Consider the following 20786-nt stretch of genomic DNA (forward strand, 5'->3'; position numbering starts at 1 on the left):
AAATAAAATAAAATATAAAATGTTCATCTTTAATCTTTTTAGAAGTTGATATAATCTGAAACTATATTCAGCAGTATTGTTGACTGATTTCAGCCACTTTGGCTGACATGTTTTTATTCCTTATTTACAATCATAAGAGCTCAAAATTATTTCCTGTATTTTAAGAAGAGGCTGTTGGGGACGAATCCAAACCAACATAACACATTGTGTTATAAATCACCATAAATCTAAGATACATCTAAGAAACTCCTGTTTCTTTACAGTTAGGAATCAACTCAGAAGTATGCTTAGTTGAACCCAAACATACTATGCCAGGGTTTTAAAACATGATATAGTGAATAAGGTATAATGTTATGAGGTTTATTACAGTTATATGAACAGCCTGTTATATTACTACTAACAGAGAAGAAATATATATAGCAAAAACGTATATAAACCTAAACCACTGTCAGCAAATATATAAAATACTTCAAGTAAGAAATGTTAATAGAAACCTTGTTTTTAATTCAGATATTATAGGGGAACAACCTGTTTCTAATGAAATTACCGTATCAGAGAAGAAAATTATGTACTGCCAGTTGAATTTAAATATAGGTTATCTGCAGAAATGTCCCCCTTTCATTCAAACGAAAAAAGCACCATTGTGCATTGCAATGCAAGCATGTAAAAATGGGGTGGGGAATTCCATCATAATGTAGAAAACTGCTTTCATTAGTCTGCAACCTCCCTGGATATTGTTATCCAAACAATATCTAGCAGCATATAATACTTTTCATCACAAGAAATAGATATGCCAAGTTTGATTTAACTCACAATGTTTTTTTGTAACCTCAACTCTGCTCTTTCTTATTTTCATATTAATTCTTTAAAAGTCCATGTGAAAATGCAACCATTTTCAATGTACAGGTTTTCTAATGATACATTTTTGTATTTGTTTGCTGGATACACTTCGTAATATTTGGAAAAGTTCAGAAAATTGTGTTATTGTCGAAGTAGCTATCTAGGAATTTTAACCAGTTATGTTTATCTAAAATAACGTTAAAAAACACCACACCAATAAATTTCATCTCCATCCCTTAAAAGAATAAAAGAAGGAATAATCAGGTTTATAGGTAGTCCTCACTTAGCAACAATTGGGACTGGCAACTCTGCCTCAATGTGCCGTGGTCACTAAATGGAAAAATCACATCCTTGTTTTGGGCTTATGAATGACATCACTTCCATTCGGTTGTTATGCAAATCGTGTGTTTGTTAAACAAAACATCATGTGACAACTTACTATTCTATGTTCTCTATTAACTCTGCTTGCCACAAGCCAACTGAGGAGCATGCAAGTGGTGATCATGTGATTTCAGAAGGTTGTGATAGTTGTAAATACACCTTGTTGCAAAGTGCCTGAATAGCAATTACATGACCATGGGATATGATCATAAATGAGAGGATGATGATCATAAATGGGAGGGTTGGCCTCAAAACTATTTTTCTTAATACAGTGGTACCTCTAGTTACGAACATAATTCGTTCCCAGGTACTTAAGTAGAAAAGTTTGTAAGAAGAAGCAATTTTTCCCATAGGAATCAATGTAAAAGCAATGTAAAAGCAAATAATGTGTGCGATTGGGTAAACCACAGGGAGGGTGGAGGCCCTGTTTCCTCCCAGGAAATTCCTAGAGAGGCCCCACGGAGGCTTCTCCTCGCCTTTTCTGGCCCTGTTTCCTCCCAGGAGATTCCTAGAGAGGCCCCACAGAGGCTTCTCCCCGCCTTTTCTGGCCATGTTTCCTCCCAGGAAATTCCTAGAGAGGCCCCACGGAGGCTTCTCCCTGCCTTTTCCGGTTGCAGTTTCGGAGGCTCGGGTTTGTAAGCAAAAAATGGTTCATGAGAAGAGGCAAAAAAATCTTGAACACCTGGTTCTTATCTAGAAAAGTTCATAAGTAGAGGCGTTCTTAGGTAGAGGTACCACTGCACTATTGTAACATCAAATGGTTGCTAAATGAGCAAGGGTATACAAGTTTTCACCTATTGTATGAATGGATATTAGAAATTAATTACGGTCGCGTGGATCATGAAAATCTTTCCTTTTTTATTATTTAGCATAGATTTGTGCATTTGTATTATCATTTTTTTTTAAAAAGTCTGCTATTTACAATAATTTAGCAAACGTTATAACTTTTATAAACAATTTTTAGGAAACTTTTTAGAATCTTGAATTTTGAAGAAAATGCATGGATTGTCAAGGTAGAATATATTGCATGATATTTATTTGTTTGTTTGTTTGTTTGACTTCTATGCTGTTCAGTCCTGAAGGACTCAGCATTTAAGCATATGATATGCTTAAATATTAAGACAGTGGGAATATTAAGAAAGTGGAAGACAGCACATTTGAAGAGTCTGACACAAAAGATGACTTGATAGAGTTACTGATCGTCTACATATTTTTAGTTAAAAAAATACAAAGTACACCCCATTTGGATGTACGTGAAAAAGGATGTGTGCATCTATAACTTGAAAATAAAAAGGACAGGCAAGTCAAAATAATGTATCTAAAGGTTTTATTTTAAACAACTAATCTGCATTTTGGCCTGTTCTTTAACCTTTGTAGAAACACCCTTATATACCATGGACACAAATATAACGTTTCAATCACTTTAAATCTCGAATAGTCATTAATATGCTATAATGAATATAGGAAAGAAAAAAAGCAATTTCTTACCTTTAGGTGCCACCTGCAGAAATTGCTTATGAAGAGTACTGAGTTGTGAAATAGTGAGTGTGCTGTTTGTAGCAGTCTCCACAGATGGGGGACGAGCTGGAGGAAGAGGATCTTCAAATACTTTTATATCCCCATTAACATAGAAATCTACTCCTTCCAGGGCTAATTCAAACTGAATTCTGGATGAAGTTTCAATACGATTCCGGGCAACCCCAATTAATTTATCCACACTGTAATGATACATATACTTGAAAATGAAAAACACGGTAAAACCTAAAATTAATAGTTTTATTGGCAATTAATATTTTTTTCTACGGGCTTTGTCCCTAGAAAAATCAATCTGATTCTTCAATGGCAGGCATTTATTTATTTATTTATCAGATTTGTATGCCGCCCCTCCCCGTAGACTTGGGCGGCTAACAACAATAATAAGACAATATAGACAAGTCTAATATTTAAGTTAATTTTAAAAAACCCAATTTAAGAGACCATTCATACATACAGACATACCATGCATAAATTTTATAAGCCTAGGGGGAAGGGAAAGTCTCAATTCCCCCATGCCTGACGACAGAGGTGGGTTTTAAGGAGCTTACGAAAGGCAAGGAGGGTGGGGGCAACTCTGATATCTGGGGGGAGTTGGTTCCAAAGGGTTGGGGCCGCCACAGAGAAGGCTCTTCCCCTGGGTCCCGCCAAACGACATTGTTTACTTGAGGGGACCCGGAGAAGGCCAACTCTGTGAGACCCAACTGGTCGCTGGGATTCATGCGGCAGAAGGCATGCTATTAAAATCTCTAATATGCTCTCTAGAACATGTGAAACTCAACAGCTATTGAAATATCTCTCTTGCTGAATCAAATCTCCCAATTTTCATTATGTCATTTGAACAACTTGTCTCCAGAAGCTGTGAATGCTGCAACACCGGAAGTTAAGAAGAGATTGGATAACCATCTGTCTGAAATGGTATAGGGCTGTGATGGCGAACCTATGGCACGCGTGCCACAGGTGGCACACGTAGCCATATGGGAGGGCAGGCAAAACTTTGTCTTGTGTCAGCTCCAGCGCGCATGTGTCCATTGGCCAGCTAATTTTTGGCCATTGGAAAGGCAGCTTTGTCCTCTGGATCTCAAGCTCCGGAGGCAAAAAAAATAATCCCCCAACAGATAAACCGGAAGTTCAGGAAAATGCACTCCTAGTTTGCCTGTTTGGGCATTTTTTTCACCTAACAGCAGTGGTGGGTTCATACCGGAGCGATACAGAGAGTCACAACTTATGAGCCCACTGATTTTCCACGATTTGTTTCCTGGCGTCTTCGTGTGGAAGAAGCACAACTGAGGGCTTCTTCCACATGAAGACACCAGGGAAAAAAATCACGGAAAATCAGGTTTCAGAAGGGCCTGTGAGCATATGCGGGGAGCAGCATGGGGGTGGGTGGGCGGGTGCATTTGCGGTGGGGAAGGGATAAGCTGTGGGCAGGTGCACGCATGCTAGCACACCCACATACTCCCTTTTGGCATATGAACCAAAATCACTGATCACTGATATAGGATGTCCTGCCTAAGCAGGGGGTTGGACTAGAACAGCGTTTCCCAACCGGTGTGCCGCGGCACACTAGTGTGCTGCGAGACACAGCCAGGTGTGCCGCCAAGCTCCTAGGGAAAAAGGAGAGCTTAAGGAGAGCCCTGCCCAGCTAGAGATTCCCTGGCAGCACCAGGTAGAAGCCGGCAATGCAGCACCCTTTTCCAGTGCTGCGCAAGGAGCTGGGCGTTGGAGTTTGGGGTGGGGAGCGATGAAAGTGCGGAGGCCGGCGCCGCGGCTGCCCCCACCCCCAGTGCCTCCGTTCCCCTCGCGCCCCTGGCTTCTCGCCGCTGACGCCCGTGCGCCCTCCCTCCCGCTCGATCTGCCCCTTTCTCCAGCTCCTCAGGCGAGCGCTCGGAGAAAACCTTCTCACAGCGGAGGTCGGAGAAGGTTCTTTGGAACGTTGGGGGTGCGTGCGCGCACGCGCCCTATCCCCCAGCCAGCCTACCCGGAAAAGCTTTGCCGGCCTCCGCAGAGAAGGAAGAGAGAGAACAAGAGAGAGAAAGAAAGGAAGAGAGAGAAAGAGATAGCAAGAGAGAGAGAATGAGAGAGAGAGAGAAAGAAAAAGAAAGAAAGAGACAGCAAGAGGGGGGAAGGAGGGAGAGAGAAAGAGAGCCAAAGAGAGAGGAAGGAAGGAAGAGAGAAAGAAAGAGATAGCAAGAGAGACAGAATGAGAAAGAGAAAGAAAGAAAGAGACAGCAAGAGGGGGGAAGGAGGGAGAGAGAAAGAGAGCCAAAGAGAGAGGAAGGAAGGAAGAAAGAAAGAGATAGCAAGAGACAGAATGAGAGAGAGAGAGAAAGAGAAAGAAAGAGACAGCAAGAGGGGGGAAGGAGGGAGAGAGAAAGAGCAAAAGAGAGAGGAAGGAAGAGAAAGAAAGAGATAGCAAGAGAGACAGAATGAGAGAGAGAAAGAAAGGAAAGAAAGAAAGACAGCAAGAGGGGGGAAGGAGGGAGAGAGAAAGAGCAAAAGAGAGAGGAAGGAAGAGAGAAAGAAAGGGATGGAGAGAGAGAGAAAGAGGGAGGGAGAGAAAGAGGGAGGGAGAGAGAAATAGAGCGAAAGGGAGAAAGAGAGATTTTTTTTGTCCAAACTTTTTTGCGCCCCCCCCCCTCAATGTTCCCCAGGATTTTGAAAATGTGAATAATGTGCCGCGGCTCAAAAAAGGTTGGGAAACACTGGACTAGAAGACCTCCAAGGTCTCTTCCAACTATTCTGTTCTATTTCATTCTATTTCTATTCTATTCTATTATCTACTCTCTACTCTATTCCTTTTAGCTTCCTATGAAATTGGAGTGATTTTTTTACTATGTTTGAAAACCCTTTGTAGTGATGTATTCATTTTACTGAGAAAGATCCAGTGGGAATGACACAAAGTCCTGATATCTTTACATTTCCAGGTACGTTATGGATAGAAAAAGTTTGGGATTGCCCACTTTAATATTTTTTTCAAGACTGCATTTCAGTCTATGGATTAGCACACGTGAAACTAGTTTTTCAGATATGCCAAAATGTAAGAGAAACAGAGAGACCAAAATCTTGTCTTCGTGATATTTCCTGCCATTTATAGAAAACATAATGAATCAAAATAAACCATTCCATGGCTCATTCAAAAAGACTATTCACAGCTGTTCAGAAAGAAAAAGGTATGTTTCATTTCTCTCGATAAATGCTACTTTTTAAACTATAATTCATACAACCAGTATTTAAATACACATACATACCCAAGATATAATCTATTACTCACAATTTGCTCTTATTAGAATTATAGAAACACAAATACAGTTTGTATATTACAGATAATCAGACTTTCTGCATTTATTTATTCAAACTTTTACTTAAGCTTAAAGATTTTTATGCCATTTCCTCTATTGTAACATAATATTATTCCTTTATTAACAATTTATTACCTAGACATTTCAGCCAAATATCTCTCTCCAAGCCATTTTTCCATATTCCTGTATGTTTCTTCTGCCTTTGATTGCAGATCCTCCAGGAAAGCTAATCCTTTAACTTTTAACAACTCAAGACGAGATTTTGCAGCCTCCGCTATTTTAAAAATGGCTTGTAGTTAGTATAAATCCAAACACACTCATCATTTTTAAAGGTCTAACATTCATTGGATTAAGCGTTATGTAGGAAGCAGAGCAATTAATTCTGTATACAAGCAGTCCTCAACTTAAAACAGTTCATTGTTTTAGAGCTGGAATGGCACAGTGGTTAGAGTGCAGCACTGCAGGCTACTTCAGCTAACTGCTAGCTGTAGATCAGCAGTTCAAATCTCACCACCGGCTCATGGTTGACTCAGCCTTCCATCCTTCTGAGTGTTCTGTCGGGCTCTCTGGTACATTCCTCCCAAAAATTCACAGGCACAAATTTCAGACACACACAGGTTTGAAAATTCAAAACAATGTTCTTTATAAGGAAAATTCACTTAACCTATGCCCTCTTTTGGTATAGCACAGAGCACTCATCTCCAAACAAAACGGTAATTTGTACAAGTCCCTTATCAGTTCTGTGATACTTAGCTTGCAGCTGTGAGGCAATTCACAGTCCTTCTTCTTTCACAAAGTGAAACACACTTTATTTATTTATTTATTTATTTATTTATTTATTTATTTATTTATTTATTTATTTATTTATTTATTTATTTATTTATTACTTAGATTTGTATGCCGCCCCACTCCGAAGACTCGTTTGCTCTGGTTTAGTTTCAAAGCGGGGGGAAATCAGCACACAAAAGGTCAAAGTCAGTAAAGCAGGCACGAAACACAACAATCAGATAATCCTCCACAATGGCCAAACCCACAGGCTGCTATTTATAGCAGCCTCACTAATCACCACAGCCCCACCCAACCTCATTTTCTTTGATAATAATCTCTCAGTTGTTGTTGCCTATGCATCGCTCTCCGCATGTGTGGCTGTATCATTAACTCTTGTTTTGAATCCAAGGAGGAGCTAGATAATTGATCTCCTTCTGAGCTGTCTGCCACACTCTCCTCCTCCCTGTCACTCATGTCTTCTTGGTCAGAGGAGCCTTCATCAGCAGATTCCACTGGGGGCAAAACAGGCCTGCAGCATGTGGATGTCTCCCTCACATCCACAGTCCTTGGGGCAGGAGCTGGGCCAGAGCTAACCACAACACCGAGGTGGGTAAAATGAGGACCCAGATTGTTGGGGGCAATATGCTGATTCTGTAAATCACTTAGAGAGGGCTGTAAAAGCACTATGAAGCGATATATAAGTCTAAGCTATTGCTAATTAGGAATTATTTGACGTTACAATGGTATGAAAAAAGTGACTTACAACCATTTCAGCATCCCCTGATCATGTGATTAAAAACTCAGATAATTAGCAACTGACTAATATTTATAACGGTTTGACAAGCAACGTCAACGTCAATTCACTCAACAGCTATGTTACTAAATTAAGAACTGCAGTGAATCACTTAGAAACCATAGCAAGAAAGTCTTAAAATGGGGGGAAACTCATTTAACAAATGTCTTGCTTAGCCACAGAAATTTTGGGCTCAATTGAGGACCTGTCTCTGCACAGTTGGGTTGCTGCAAAAAAAGGCTCTTGTAATGGCGTGTATACTTAAAAAATGGCTCGGTAATGGATTAAGTTAATAAATTAAGTTTCATGGTATGAAACTATGTTTTGAACTAATCATAGTTTATGAGAACATCAGAGATACATTTCAGTTTAGGATTATATCTCAGATAAATTTTCTCTGCTATTCCAATATTTTGGCTGCAAAGTAATGTTCCTTAGCGGTTTTGGTGCAAGATTCAATCTAGCAAAGAAAAATTTGGCCTTATTTGTTTCTGTTCTTAGAGAATTAAAGTAACAAACAAAAGCAAAGTTCACAAATGTGGTAAACCTAACACATGAGTAATTGTGCTTAATCAGCAAACTATGGATAAACTAAATCACATAAAACCAGAACATCTACAAGACGTTCAAGTAAACATAGTTAACATCCAAAACCAATGTCCATGGAGATTCTCAAATCATCCAGATTATGGTTTTTCTAAAGTGCTGTTCAAAAGATAAATGAAATTCCTTGTTTTTCCTCCCCTTGAAAATATTTTATTCATTTATTTATTGGATTTGTATGCTGCCCCTCTCCGAGGACTCGAGGCGGCCAACAACTTAGCAAATAATATACAATGTATTTTGCTTCTCATCCAAGGTCTGAAGAAGTTTCTTTGATGAAAAGTGAAACATTTTCAAGGGAAAAAAATCAAGAAAGCCCAGTTGCCTTTCGAACAGCACCTTTGCAATATCCAAGACAAATGCTGGAGTTTTATTTAATTTTATCAGCCCTAAATATGTAGATATTTAACTGTCCTGTTTGCAGAGATTATACCTTCATGCTCCAGTGCAGCAAAATATTCCTGTTTCATTTTAAGCTTCAATTCTTGCTTCTTTATTTCTTCTGGGGTTAAAGGAGTAGCTATTACTTCAGTTGCAGATGGACTATATGTACCTGGAGGAAAAAGTAATATTATAAAAAAATCTGAAGGTAAAAATGTTTGAATAGTTACTACCTTAGCATTAACAGACAGCTAATAAAGTAATCTAGGATTTCTCAAACTGTGTGATGCTTTGTCCGCCCCCCTCCATGAATACAAGTAGTCTTCAATTTATGACAATTGAGCCCAACATTAATGTTGTTAAGTGAGACAGTTGTTAAGTGAATTTTGCCCCATTTTACAAGCTTTCTTGCCAGAGTTGTTAAATGAATCAATGCAGTTGTAAAATTAATAAAGGATTGAAATAAATCTGGCTCTTCCCCATTGACTTTGCTTGTCTGAAGGTTACAAAAGATAATCACATGATTAAAAAATTTTTTACTACCACACTGTGCGTGGCTTATTTTGTGGGTGTTGCTTGCTGGCCATGTGACCAGGTGGGATTGGCTTGACGATCATGTGACTGGGGGATGGCTTAAAGGTCATGTAACTGGGTTAAAGGTGGTCAACTTGCTGTCACTCACGTCAAGGGTTTGGGTTAGGATGCCTGGCCTCTCCTCGCCTCAAAGAGATACAATTTGCCTATCTATTTACTATTACTGAACATCTAAAATATACTATTTAATTCTATTTATATATGCCATATGCATGGATGGATAATGCATGGATGGATAATGCAAGAATGCATGGATAAATTGTCAAGGCAATTTATACATGGTATGCTTGTATGTATGAGTGGTTCTTTAAATTGGGTTTTTTTTAGATTGTCTTTTAATATTAGATTTGTTTACATTGTCTTTTTATATTGTTGTTAGCCGCCCTGAGTCTTCGGAGAGGGGCGGCATACAAATCTAATAAATACAAATACAAATATATTACATACAGACACACAAAAATATACAATATCTACTATATAAACTGTATGTGTATGTACACACACACACATATACATGCATAGCTCTTCTAAAATTATACACATTCAACCTCATTTACTGCAATAGGAAAAACATACCCAGATCCCAAAAGGGAAAAAAGGAAAAAAAAATTCTACCAGTTCTGCGTAGCTGACCAAACTTTTTCTACAGGTACTGCGTAACTGACCATACCCGTAGGAGCCCATCACTGACTGCAACCATCATAAACTGATCAATATCAGTTGCCAAATATCCGAATTTTGATCACATGTCCAAGGGAATGTGCAATGGTGTGAAAAAAGTGTTAAAAAAACAGTCATAAGACTCCTTTCTCAGCACCTATTCTATTAACTTCAAATGGTCACTAAATGAACAGTTGTAAGTCGAGTACAGTGGTACCTCAAGATACGAACCCCTCGTCTTACGAACAACTCAAGATACGAACCCGGGGTTCAGAAAAAATTTGCCTCTTCTTACGAACTTTTTTCGTCTTACGAACGCCAAACCCGAACTTCCGGGTTTGGCGTTCGGAGGCTGCTGGGAAGCCCCCGGGCTGTTTTAAAAGGTGACAGCCGGGCTGCGGGGCTTCCCAGCAGTCTCCGAACGCCAAACCCGGAAGTTCAGGTTTGGCGTTCGTAACACGAAAAAAGTTCGTAAGAAGAGGCAAATTTTTTCTGAACTGTTCGGAGGCTGCTGGGAAGCCGCGCGACTGTTTTAAAAGGTGACAGCCGGGCTGGGGGGCTTCCCAGCAGCCTCCGAACGCCGAACGCGGAAGTTTGGGTTTGGCGTTCTGCTTCGGGAGGCTGCTGGAAAGCCCCCCAGCCCGGCTGTCACCTTTTAAAACAGCCGCGCGGCTTTCCAGCAGCCTCCGAATGGCGAACGCGGAAGTTCGGGTTTGGCGTTCCGCTTCAGGAGGCTGCTGGAAAGCCGCGCGGCTGTTTTAAAAGGTGACAGCCGGGCTGGGGGGCTTCCCAGCAACCTCCGAACGCCGAACGCGGAAGTTTGGGTTTGGCGTTCCGCTTCGGGAGGCTGCTGGAAAGCCCCCCAGCCTGGCTGTCACCTTTTAAAACAGCCTGGGGCTTCCCAGCAGCCTCCGAACGGTTCAGAAAAAATTTGCCTCTTCTTACGAACTTTTTTCGTCTTACGAACGCCAAACCCGAACTTCCAGGTTTGGCGTTCGGAGGCTGCTGGGAAGCCCCCAGGCTGTTTTAAAAGGTGACAGCTGGGCGGCAGGGTTTTTTTGCGGGGTTTTTTTTTTTTTGGTTGCACGGATTGATTGACTTTACATTGTTTCCTATGGGAAACAATGTTTCGTCTTACGAACCTTTCGTCTTACGAACCTCCCCCTGGAACCAATTAGGTTCGTAAGACAAGGTATGACTGTATTACCTATAAACAGTTGGACCATGCTCAAGAATGCATGGATAAGACAGTGCTTGAATTGTCAAGGCAAAATGAGAAAGCTCTGTCCAGCTTCATGTACTTAAAGCCTTTCAGCGCAGCTCAGTATTTTAATGTTCCTGGGTTTTTAAAGTAGTTGGTCATATTAATCGGATTTTAGGTTTTTGATATTGTATACCACTTTTTTATTATGTTGTGAGCCGCCCCGAGTCTTCGCAGAGGGGCAGCATACAAATCCAATAAATAAATAAATAAATAAATGAGTGAATGAATGAATGAATGAATAAATAAACAAACCTGTTTGCTTATTTATTTTATTTATTTATTTGGTTGGATTTCTATGCCGCCTTTCTCCGCAGGCACAGTCGCAAGATCTTCCAGCTGTTTGCTGGTCCTGCTCTGAACAGGATTGTAATATGTCACTAAACTTTCTTTACCTTTCTTTTTTCCTTTCTTGGCATCTTTGCTTTCCTTTCCCTCTTTCCCCTCTTTCGCTTCTTTGCCACCTTTTCCTTCCTTTCCGCCTTTCCCGCCTTTCCCTTTCCCTTCCTTGCCACCTTTGCCAGTGTTTGTCACGGAAGACTTCATGCGCTCTTTTTCCTTCATTTCCTCCTGAAGCCGCTCTTTCTCCTCTTCCGCTTCTTTGGACTGGACTTCAGAACTCACCTGAAATTTTACACACCAACGTTTATTAATAGAAATATTGGGAGCATTAGAGTAGAACTGTGGGAAAAGACATTTTTGAGCAAGACTATCATTAGGTAAAGGTAAAGGTTGCCCCACACATGTGCGCCCCCTCCTCAAGAAGCCTTCCCTGGACCCAGCCATTCTTAACAACTGCCGCCCAGCTGCGAGAGCAATCATGGGCTTCCCTAAATATGCCCATGTCACACCAACACTCCGCAGTCTGCATTGGTTGCCGATCAGTTTCCGGTCACAATTCAAAGTGTTGGTTATGACCTATAAAGCCCTTCATGGCACCGGGCCAGGTTATCTCCGGGACTGCCTTCTGCCGCACGAATCCCAGCAACCAATTAGGTCCCACAGAGTTAGCCTTCTCCGGGTCCCGTCAACTAAACAATGTCATTTGGCGGGACCCAGTGGAAGAGCCTTCTCTGTGGCGGCCCCGGCCCTCTGGAACCAATTCCCCCCAGAGATTAGAATAGCCGCCACCCTTCTTGCCTTTCGCAAGCTTCTTAAAACCTACCTCTGTCGTCAGGCATGGGGGAATTAAGATATTCTTTCCCCCTAGGCTTCTACAATTTATGTATGGTACGTTCGTATATATGATTGGTTTTAAAATAAGGGTTTTTAGCTTCTTTAGTATTGGATTGTCGCATGTTGTTTTTACTACTGTTGTTAGCCGCCCCGAGTCTACGGAGAGGAGCGGCATACAAATCCAATAAAATGAAGTGAAATGTTTCCAGCTCTAGGAGTGGGACTTATTGTGGTTTCCAAGCCGAAGTGTTGAAGACGTCTCCATAGTTATGTGGCTGGCATGACTCCACACTGAAGGCCCACAGAGCGCTGTTACCTTCCCCCAAGGTAGTCTCTATTTTTATACTTGCATTTTTTATGTGCTTTCGAACTGCCAGGTTGGTAGAAGCTGGGACAAGTAATGGGAACTCACCCCATTACGCCGCTCTAGGGATTGAACTGCTGAACTGCTGACCTTCTGATCAACAAGCTCAGCATCTTAGCCACTGAGCCACTGCATCCCTTTTAAAACTATCTTAGTTGAAGGGCCAAGAAGAGACTGAATACTATAAAACCTGGGATAGGGTCTATAACTGTTGAATAGAAGAAATACCTAAGCAATTTAAGACTATATAGTATTATACAGTATTGCTATACAATTGTAAATACCGTATATACTCGAGTATAAGCCGAGTTTTTCAGCCCAAAAATGGGCTGAAAAACACAACCTCGGCTTATACTCGGGTCATTGACAAAGTCACCACACGAGGGCGCCATTGCTTGAGCCAGAGCGAGGAGGCACCAGCTTTTGTCCCCTCTCGCACGCCGTAGTTCCTCTCCCTGGCTCAAGCAAAGGAGGCAGCCATTTGCTCCAACCGAGAGGGGAAAAAAGCAATGGGAAGCCGGTGAGGTCGTGTGTGTGTGTGTGTGTGCATGCCCCCTCTCCCCCCCCACCGTGAAAAAAGCCAGCTACCTCTTGCTGAAACCCAGAGGCTTTTTTTTTTACTCCCTGTGTGTATTTGTCATGAGGCAGAGCTAGACAGGAATTCTTTTTCTATCTGTCTATCTTTCTATCTATCTATTTTTCTATCTATCTATTTTTCTATCTATCTATTTTTCTATCTATCTATCTATCTATCTATCTATCTATCTTTCTATCTGTCTTTCTGTCTATCTTTCTATCTATATCTGTCTGTCTGTCTATCTATCTATCTATCTGTATCTATTTCTATCTATCTATCTATCTATTTTTCTATCTTTCTATCTATCTATTTTTCTTTCTATCTATCTATCTATCTATCTATCTATCTATCTATCTATCTATCTATCAATCTATCTATCTATCTATCTATCTATCTATCTATCTATTTGGTTTTCTATGCTGATAACCTCACAGCAGCTAATGCTGAAGCTCTTCTTTGGATACACTTATTTATTTATTTGTTTGTTTATTTATTTAATTGGATTTGTATGCCATCCCTCTCCAAGGACTCAGGGTGGCTCACAGCATATATAAAAACAGAACAATAATGTAAATCCAATTAATGATGAGAAGGAATCCAGTTTTGAAGGATTTTAACTCTTAGGTTTTAGCTTTGTTGCTGATCGAGCTACTTTTTTTACTTTTTAATTTATTGTTAATATTGTTAATTTGTTTACCCTCTTTTAAATTTACAGAGCTAGTTTACTGGTTTTCTTTAAAATAAATATTCTAAAACATGTCTCAATTAATGTAATTTTATTGTTTTCCATTTTTATAAGTTACCAGTAGCCACTGCATTTTCTAACCTCGGCTTATACTCGGGTCAATACGTTTTCCCGGTTTTTGTGGCAAAAATTGGTGCCTCGGCTTATGCTCGGGTCGGCTTATACTCGAGTATATACGGTAATAGAAAAATATAAGCATATGTTCTTTTTCCTTTAAGTATGATTTGATTAACAAAGGGTTTTCTCCAGATAGAGTGATACTCGTCTTACGAACTTAATTGGTTCTGGGACAAGGTTTGTAAGGTGAAAAGTTTGTAAGACGAAACAATGTTTCCCATAGGAATCAATGGAAAAGCGATTAATGCGTGCAAGCCCAAAACTCACCCCTTTTGCCAGCCGAAGCGCCCGTTTTTGCGCTGCTGGGATTCCCCTGAGGCTCCCCTCCATGGGAAACCCCACCTCCGTGTTTTTGTGATGCTGCAGGGGAATCCCAGCAGTGCAAAAACGGGCGCTTCGCTGGCAACAGTAGTCCAGTGGCGGCGGGTTGGGTTTGTAAGGTGAAAATAGTTTGGAAGAAGAGGCAAAAGAATCTTAAACACCGGGTTTGTATCTCGAAAAGTATGTATGATGAGGGGTTTGTAAGACGAGGTATCACTGTACTTCTACTAAGAGCAGAGTGACTAGAACTCTTCTTTTTTGTTGTATGTTTGTTGTTCTTTTATGTATGTATGTTATTGTTTTGTCTTGTTTTTGAAAAATATAATAAAAATATTTTTAAAAACCAAAAACTATCTTAGTCCTTGCTTAATGACCACTCATTTAGCATGTCAAGTTCAAAGCACGATTATGCCACTGCTGCCATTTTTGCTATTCAGCTTGACACAGAACCGGAGAGTAGGGGGGCGAGGGAAGGCTAGGTTTGGAATGCTAGTTCCAGGCGATAACAAGAAATTGTCTCATGGGAACCAAGGTCATCTAACCAAATGGTCGACAAAGATTTTGACAGTTTTCCATAATAATACCTAGACATCTCATTGGACAACATGACCTGCATTGATGGGGGGAGGGAAGAAACTACAGTATTATTAAACTGTGTGAAAACAGCGGGAATTAAGTAGAGCTGCTTTTGCTTTCAGTCTGTACTGAAATGATGTACTCCAGTGATGGCAAACCTATGGCACGGGTGCCACAGGTGGCACGCGGAGCCATATATGCCGGCACATGAGCTGTTGCCCTAGCTCAGCTCCAGCACATATGTGCGCACCGGCCAGTTGATTTTTGGCTCGCACTCAGGCTCTAGGAGTGCATTTTCGGCTTCCGGAGGGCCTCCAGGGGGATGGGGGAGGGCATTTTTGCCCTCCTCAGGCTCCAAGGAAGGCTCTGGAACCTGGGAAGGGTGAAAAATGGGCCTACTGGGCCCACCAAAAGTTGGGAATGGGTTGTTTCTGGCCTCCAGAGAGTCTCCGGGGGAGGGGGGGCAGGGCAAGGTAGGCAATTTTCGCCCTCTCCAGGTACTGAACTATGGGTATGGGCACTCATGCAGGTGTGATAGTGTGTATGCACACTTTCGGCACCCGAGGGAAAAAAGGTTCGCCATCACTGATGTGCTCAATAAAGCTTTTAAAAAATAAATTGGATTGTCTCAACATTGTTTGCTTATTTAAGTCCATCAGTTGGAACCCTGACATAGCAACTATATGAAGTTATGGTGGATACCCTAAAAAAAAACTGCACACATTTTGTTTTTCTCTTCTATCCCCAGACATATATGATATATCTTTAAATAAGGGCTCAAGCGGTAGTGGTATTGGGTTGGAAAGAGTCTATAAAATGGACATCACAGAATTGGTACTGGTACATGGTGGATCACATTCATTTTGAAATCATGGAAATAAGATTAAACAACTTTGACGAAAATAAGTTGGAGAAGCTGATGGTACAATGGAATAAGGTGAAAGGTTATATGCTGAGTAGAATCTGTGACGAAAATGTGAGAAATAAACTCCAATCACTCTTTTAATAATAACAAATGCAAAGTAGAGCTAAGGAAATAAAAAAATATAAGCTAGCAAATATTTGAACCCCCGCAATTGGTGGTGGTGGTGGTGGTATTGTCAGTCGGGTGATGGGCACATGCACTGTGCACTGTTTTATGTTTGTTATGTAATTCTTATGTGCAAAACCAATAAAAATATATTAAAAAAATAAAATAACATAAGGGCTTTACCTACCATGTAAGATATAGTTGTTGTAACCTGATGCCACGTCTCTATCAGCAGTCTCTCATCTGAGCTAAAATTAAATATTACACTTTCCGAAAACAGATCGTCCTTGAACTTAACCGGAATCAATTTGATCCTTTCTCTGTTAACTTCTGGTGAAGGAGATCTGTGAGCAATCATAGGGATTCTTAAAGGAAGGAGAAAAAAAGAAATAAGTAACAGGTTGAGTCTTGCTTCCCCAGATGCTCTATTTTTAATGTATTGAGTATATTTCTACAAAGTTTTATAGATTTTAATAGAAAATGTTGCAAATTGTGGCTGACGTTTGGATTGGCTACCCTTGCAGTGGTGCCCAAGAGTGAATCACAAGTTGCAAGATCTTCCATCACCCACTAAAAAACCTAACCCAAATCGTCTGCACTGTAGACCGCGTAGAAAAAGCAATCCGTGACCTCAAACCTTCCCTATCTGCCGAACCAGACGGTCTCTGTGCATACTTCCTAAGGAAACTTTCTTCTGCTCTTGCTGAACCCCTAAGCATTATCTTCCAAAAATCCTTCAGAACCAGCACGCTCCCCAAGCTGTGGTCAAAAGCAGTAGTCATCCCCATTTTCAAAAAAGGAGACCCTTCACTAGTGGACAACTACAGACCAATATCTCTCTGTTGCGTCCCTTGTAAAATCATGGAATCAATTATAAATTGATCAATCACCCTCTACGTAGAATCTAATAACCTCCAGGTTCCTAAGAGGCCAGTAAGGGGCGTACATAAGTGCACTGGTGTGCCTTTCGTCCCCTGTCCAATTGTCTTTCCTTTCTCTCACTTATCATATATATTTTCTTTCTTTCATATATCCTCTCCTCTAAGTTCACTTTACCCTTATATATATTACTACATGTCTATTTTTCTTCCTATGTATTTGTGTATTGGACAAATGAATAAATATATAAATAAAAATAAATAGGACATTTAGTGTATACATTAATTTTTGGGTTTTCTTGTTCCTTGTATCACCTTGCTTGGTAAAGAGTTCTTGAAAACTCATTTCCATACTGTTTTATGATGTTTTAATTCAGTTTAATACCTACTTAAGTGAATTGCTTTTATTTGGTATTTTCTTGCCCTTCCCTGCCCTCCCCCTGAAATGTCAGGTGTGGCAAATTCCCAGTTATAGGGGATATAGAGAAACATAAAATACATCCCTTTCACTAATTTACAACTCTCATATCTCATACGTATTCTCATGCTGTACAATGTACATGTGACCTATGTAAATAAGGAGTATGATTTGGATCATGAGGTTGTGGCCTTATTGGCTGCCGATCAGTTTCCGGTCACAATTCAAAGTGTTGGTTATGACCTTTAAAGCCCTACATGGCAATGGACCAGATTACCTCAGGAACCGCCTGCTACCGCACGAATCCCAGCGACCGATAAGGTCCCACAGTGTTGGTCTTCTCCGGGTCCCGTCGACTAAACAATGTCGTTTGGCGGGCCCCAGGGGAAGAGCCTTCTCTGTGGCGGCCCCGACCCTCTGGAACCAACTCCCCCCGGAGATTAGAACTGCCCCCCCCTCCCTGTCTTTCGTAAACTACTCAAGACTCTTTTATACCACCAGGCATGGGGGAGTTGAGATAGCTCTTCCCCCTAGGCCATTACAAGTTATGCATGGTATGTTTGTAAGTATGTTTGGTTTTATAATAGTGGTTTTTGGTTGTTTTTATTATTGGATTGTACATGTTGTGTTTATTATTGTTGTTAGCCGCCCCGAGTCTGCGGAGAGGGGCGGCATACAAATCCAATAAATTATTATTATTAAATTATTATTATTATTTGATTTCTGCCCCATTGAGTGTTTTTGCTTTAGCCATGGAGTGGCTGCACTCCAAAATGAATTGGGTGGAGTCAGAAGCAAACTAAATTTTATTTCATATCATTTTGCTTTAATCTAATTTAATGGAAAGTTAGTTAATAAGTTAATGTTAATGGCTTTTTTTCTTTTTTTTTGGCATTCATGTCAGAAGCACTGAGGTGCTTCCAGGTTGAAATGATTAGCTGGTAACATCACTGTTGCCCTTATCCAGTTGGGGGTTCCTTTCATGTTCCCAACAGGAGCTAGAATTAAGGACTACAGCTCAATCCTGCCCCATCACATTTCTCGCGCCTTGAATTTAGACTTGCCAACCACTTGCCCAGATTAAACACAAACATGGTGGTGCAGTGGTTAGAAGGCAGTATTGCTAATTCTGCCAACTGCCAGGAGTTCGATTCTGACTGCTCAAGGCTGATGCAGCCTTCCATCCTTTCAAGGTTGGTAAAATGAGGACTCAGATTGTTGGGGGCAATAGGCTGACATTGTAAATCGCCCATAGAGGGCTATAAAGCACTGTGAAGTGATATATACATTTAAGTGCTATTACTATTAAATAGTCAATACTTATTAATATACAGTGGTGCCTCTACTTACAAACTTAATTCATTCTGTGACCAGGTTCTTAAGTAGAAAAGTTTGTAAGAATAATTTTTTCCCATAGGAATCAATGTAAAAGCAAATAATGCGTGCGATTGGGGAAACCACAGGGAGGGTGGAGCCTCTGTTTCCTCCCAGTAGATTCCTAGAGAGGCCGTACAGAGGCTTCTCCCTGCCTTTTCCAGCCGTTTCCTCCCAGGAGATTCCTAGAGAGGCCCCACCAAGGCTTCTCCCTGCCTTTTCCGGTTAGTTTCCAGTTACTCCCTGCCTTTTCCGGTTACAGGCTTTGGTTTGTAAGTGGAAAATGGTTCTTGAGAAGAGGCAAAAAATTCTTGAACACCCGGTTCTTATCTAGAAAACTTCATAAGTAGAGGCGTTCTTAGGTAGAAGTACCACTGTATCTCCAATCGCATATTTCACCGTTTTCTCTGTCTCACTGAAAATTACTAACAATTATTGGATATTCCCTTTGGCCACTCTTCAAGGAGGCTGGTTTGAGTTTCAGACTACTCCATTTTCATTTAGCTATTTTTGTGTTATTGGATTGGCCCTGGTTTTCTAGGGCCTCACATACAGATGTTTTGTATCCAACACTTAGGAATCTCCCGATTCCTAAGAGGTGACTAATGGGCGTGCATAAATGTACCAGAGTGCCTTCCGTCCCCTGTCCTAATGTTTCTCTTTTACTAGTATTTACTAGTATTATAAATATTATTACATACTTGACAAAACAATAAACATATACACCTTTTTAAAGCTTTCATGCCAATTATGAATATATAACGGCAATACAGTGTTCCCTTGCTTTTCGCGGGGGATGCGTTCCGAGACCACCCGTGAAACTTGAATTTCCGCGAAGTAGAGATGCAGAAGTAAATACACTATTTTTGGCTATGAACAGTATCACAAGCCATCCCTTAACACTTTAAACCCCTAAATTGCAATTTTCCATCCCCTTAGCAACCATTCAGATTATTACCCACCATGTTTATTTATTAAAGTTTATTTAAAAAAAATATTTATTAAAGGCAGACGAAAGTTTGGCGATGACATATGACATCATCGGGTGGGAAAAACCGTGGTATAAGGAAAACCCCCGCAAAGTATTTTTTAATTAATATTTTTGAAAAACCGTGGTATAGACTTTCCGCGAAGTTCGAACCCGCGAAAATCGAGGGAACACTGTACAAGTATTCTTTCTTCTATTGACACATACTCCCAACACTAAATATATCTGTTTAGTAATTGCTGCAGTTCTGCAATTCCCCCATTTTTTTTCATACATTTTCGCCTTGCCCTCTTCCGTAATAGATAGCCTTCTTTCCATCAGATCTATCAAAGGTATTCTGGAAAAGTCGGAGCTGGTGTCTGTTGGAATCTTGCCTTCCATTGCTCTATAATAATCATGCAGAAGTCTTTTGGTATCTTGGAAACGGTCCATTTCATTCTTTATGATGTCCAAAGAAAGCAAAAAAAATTAATCCTCTTATCCCTCTGAAAATTCAAGATAATTTTACAACATCGATACTGTTGTTAGAAAACTATTCTTAAAATAATCCCTTCTCACCTTTACAATTTGGGTTCCAATGTTTTGAAACAAAGGAGCTAGTGCTCAATCTTTGGTACGATTGACCTATGTATTAATAATGTTAAAGCACTATGAGTTTTAAATATATGTTAATTAAGCATCCACTATTACTCCCATTGGAGATTTATGATACTATAGCTAAGCCAACAGACTAGACACAAGCTGAACATATTTTTAAAATCACAATTAAGAGAGTAGTCCTAAGATTCTATACATAATCTGTATGTGTCTTTTCTCTCTCTTTACCTTAAAATATGTTTTACTCCAACATTAACCATGAAGGTTTGAACAAATGCTTTAACAAATATGTACTATATACTCTATATTGTAAATAGCAACTATGATTATTAATTAATTATTTGAGATTAGCATTGCTGAAAATATAGTGAATATAACACTAAACCCGGGTATGTTGAACAAGTCATAATAGTTTTGTTTGTCTATATTTTTGCTCTATTCTGAAGAAATTATAGACAAAAGACTATTTGTAGTTTTGTTTAATTGTGCCTAAATGATAAATTTCACTC

General features: G+C 40.2%; 1 protein-coding gene across 7 annotated transcripts in view; it reads right to left on the bottom strand.

Annotated features, from left to right (window-relative positions):
* The window catches only part of SPEF2 (sperm flagellar 2), a 169819-nt gene that overhangs the window by 53936 nt on the left and 95097 nt on the right, over nt 1-20786 (bottom strand). For all 7 annotated transcript variants that reach the window (XM_070743453.1, XM_070743450.1, XM_070743449.1 and 4 more), the window contains 6 exons: nt 19955-20118; nt 16210-16387; nt 11512-11740; nt 8654-8773; nt 6192-6330; nt 2710-2939 (listed from right to left, as the gene is read on the bottom strand). In XM_070743453.1, coding sequence (XP_070599554.1) covers nt 2710-2939; nt 6192-6330; nt 8654-8773; nt 11512-11740; nt 16210-16387; nt 19955-20118 — 1060 coding nt within the window. The remainder of the gene's footprint in view (nt 1-2709; nt 2940-6191; nt 6331-8653; nt 8774-11511; nt 11741-16209; nt 16388-19954; nt 20119-20786) is intronic.

This window comes from Erythrolamprus reginae, chromosome 2, assembly GCF_031021105.1.
Source record: "Erythrolamprus reginae isolate rEryReg1 chromosome 2, rEryReg1.hap1, whole genome shotgun sequence".
NCBI classification, from domain to species: domain Eukaryota; kingdom Metazoa; phylum Chordata; class Lepidosauria; order Squamata; family Dipsadidae; genus Erythrolamprus; species Erythrolamprus reginae.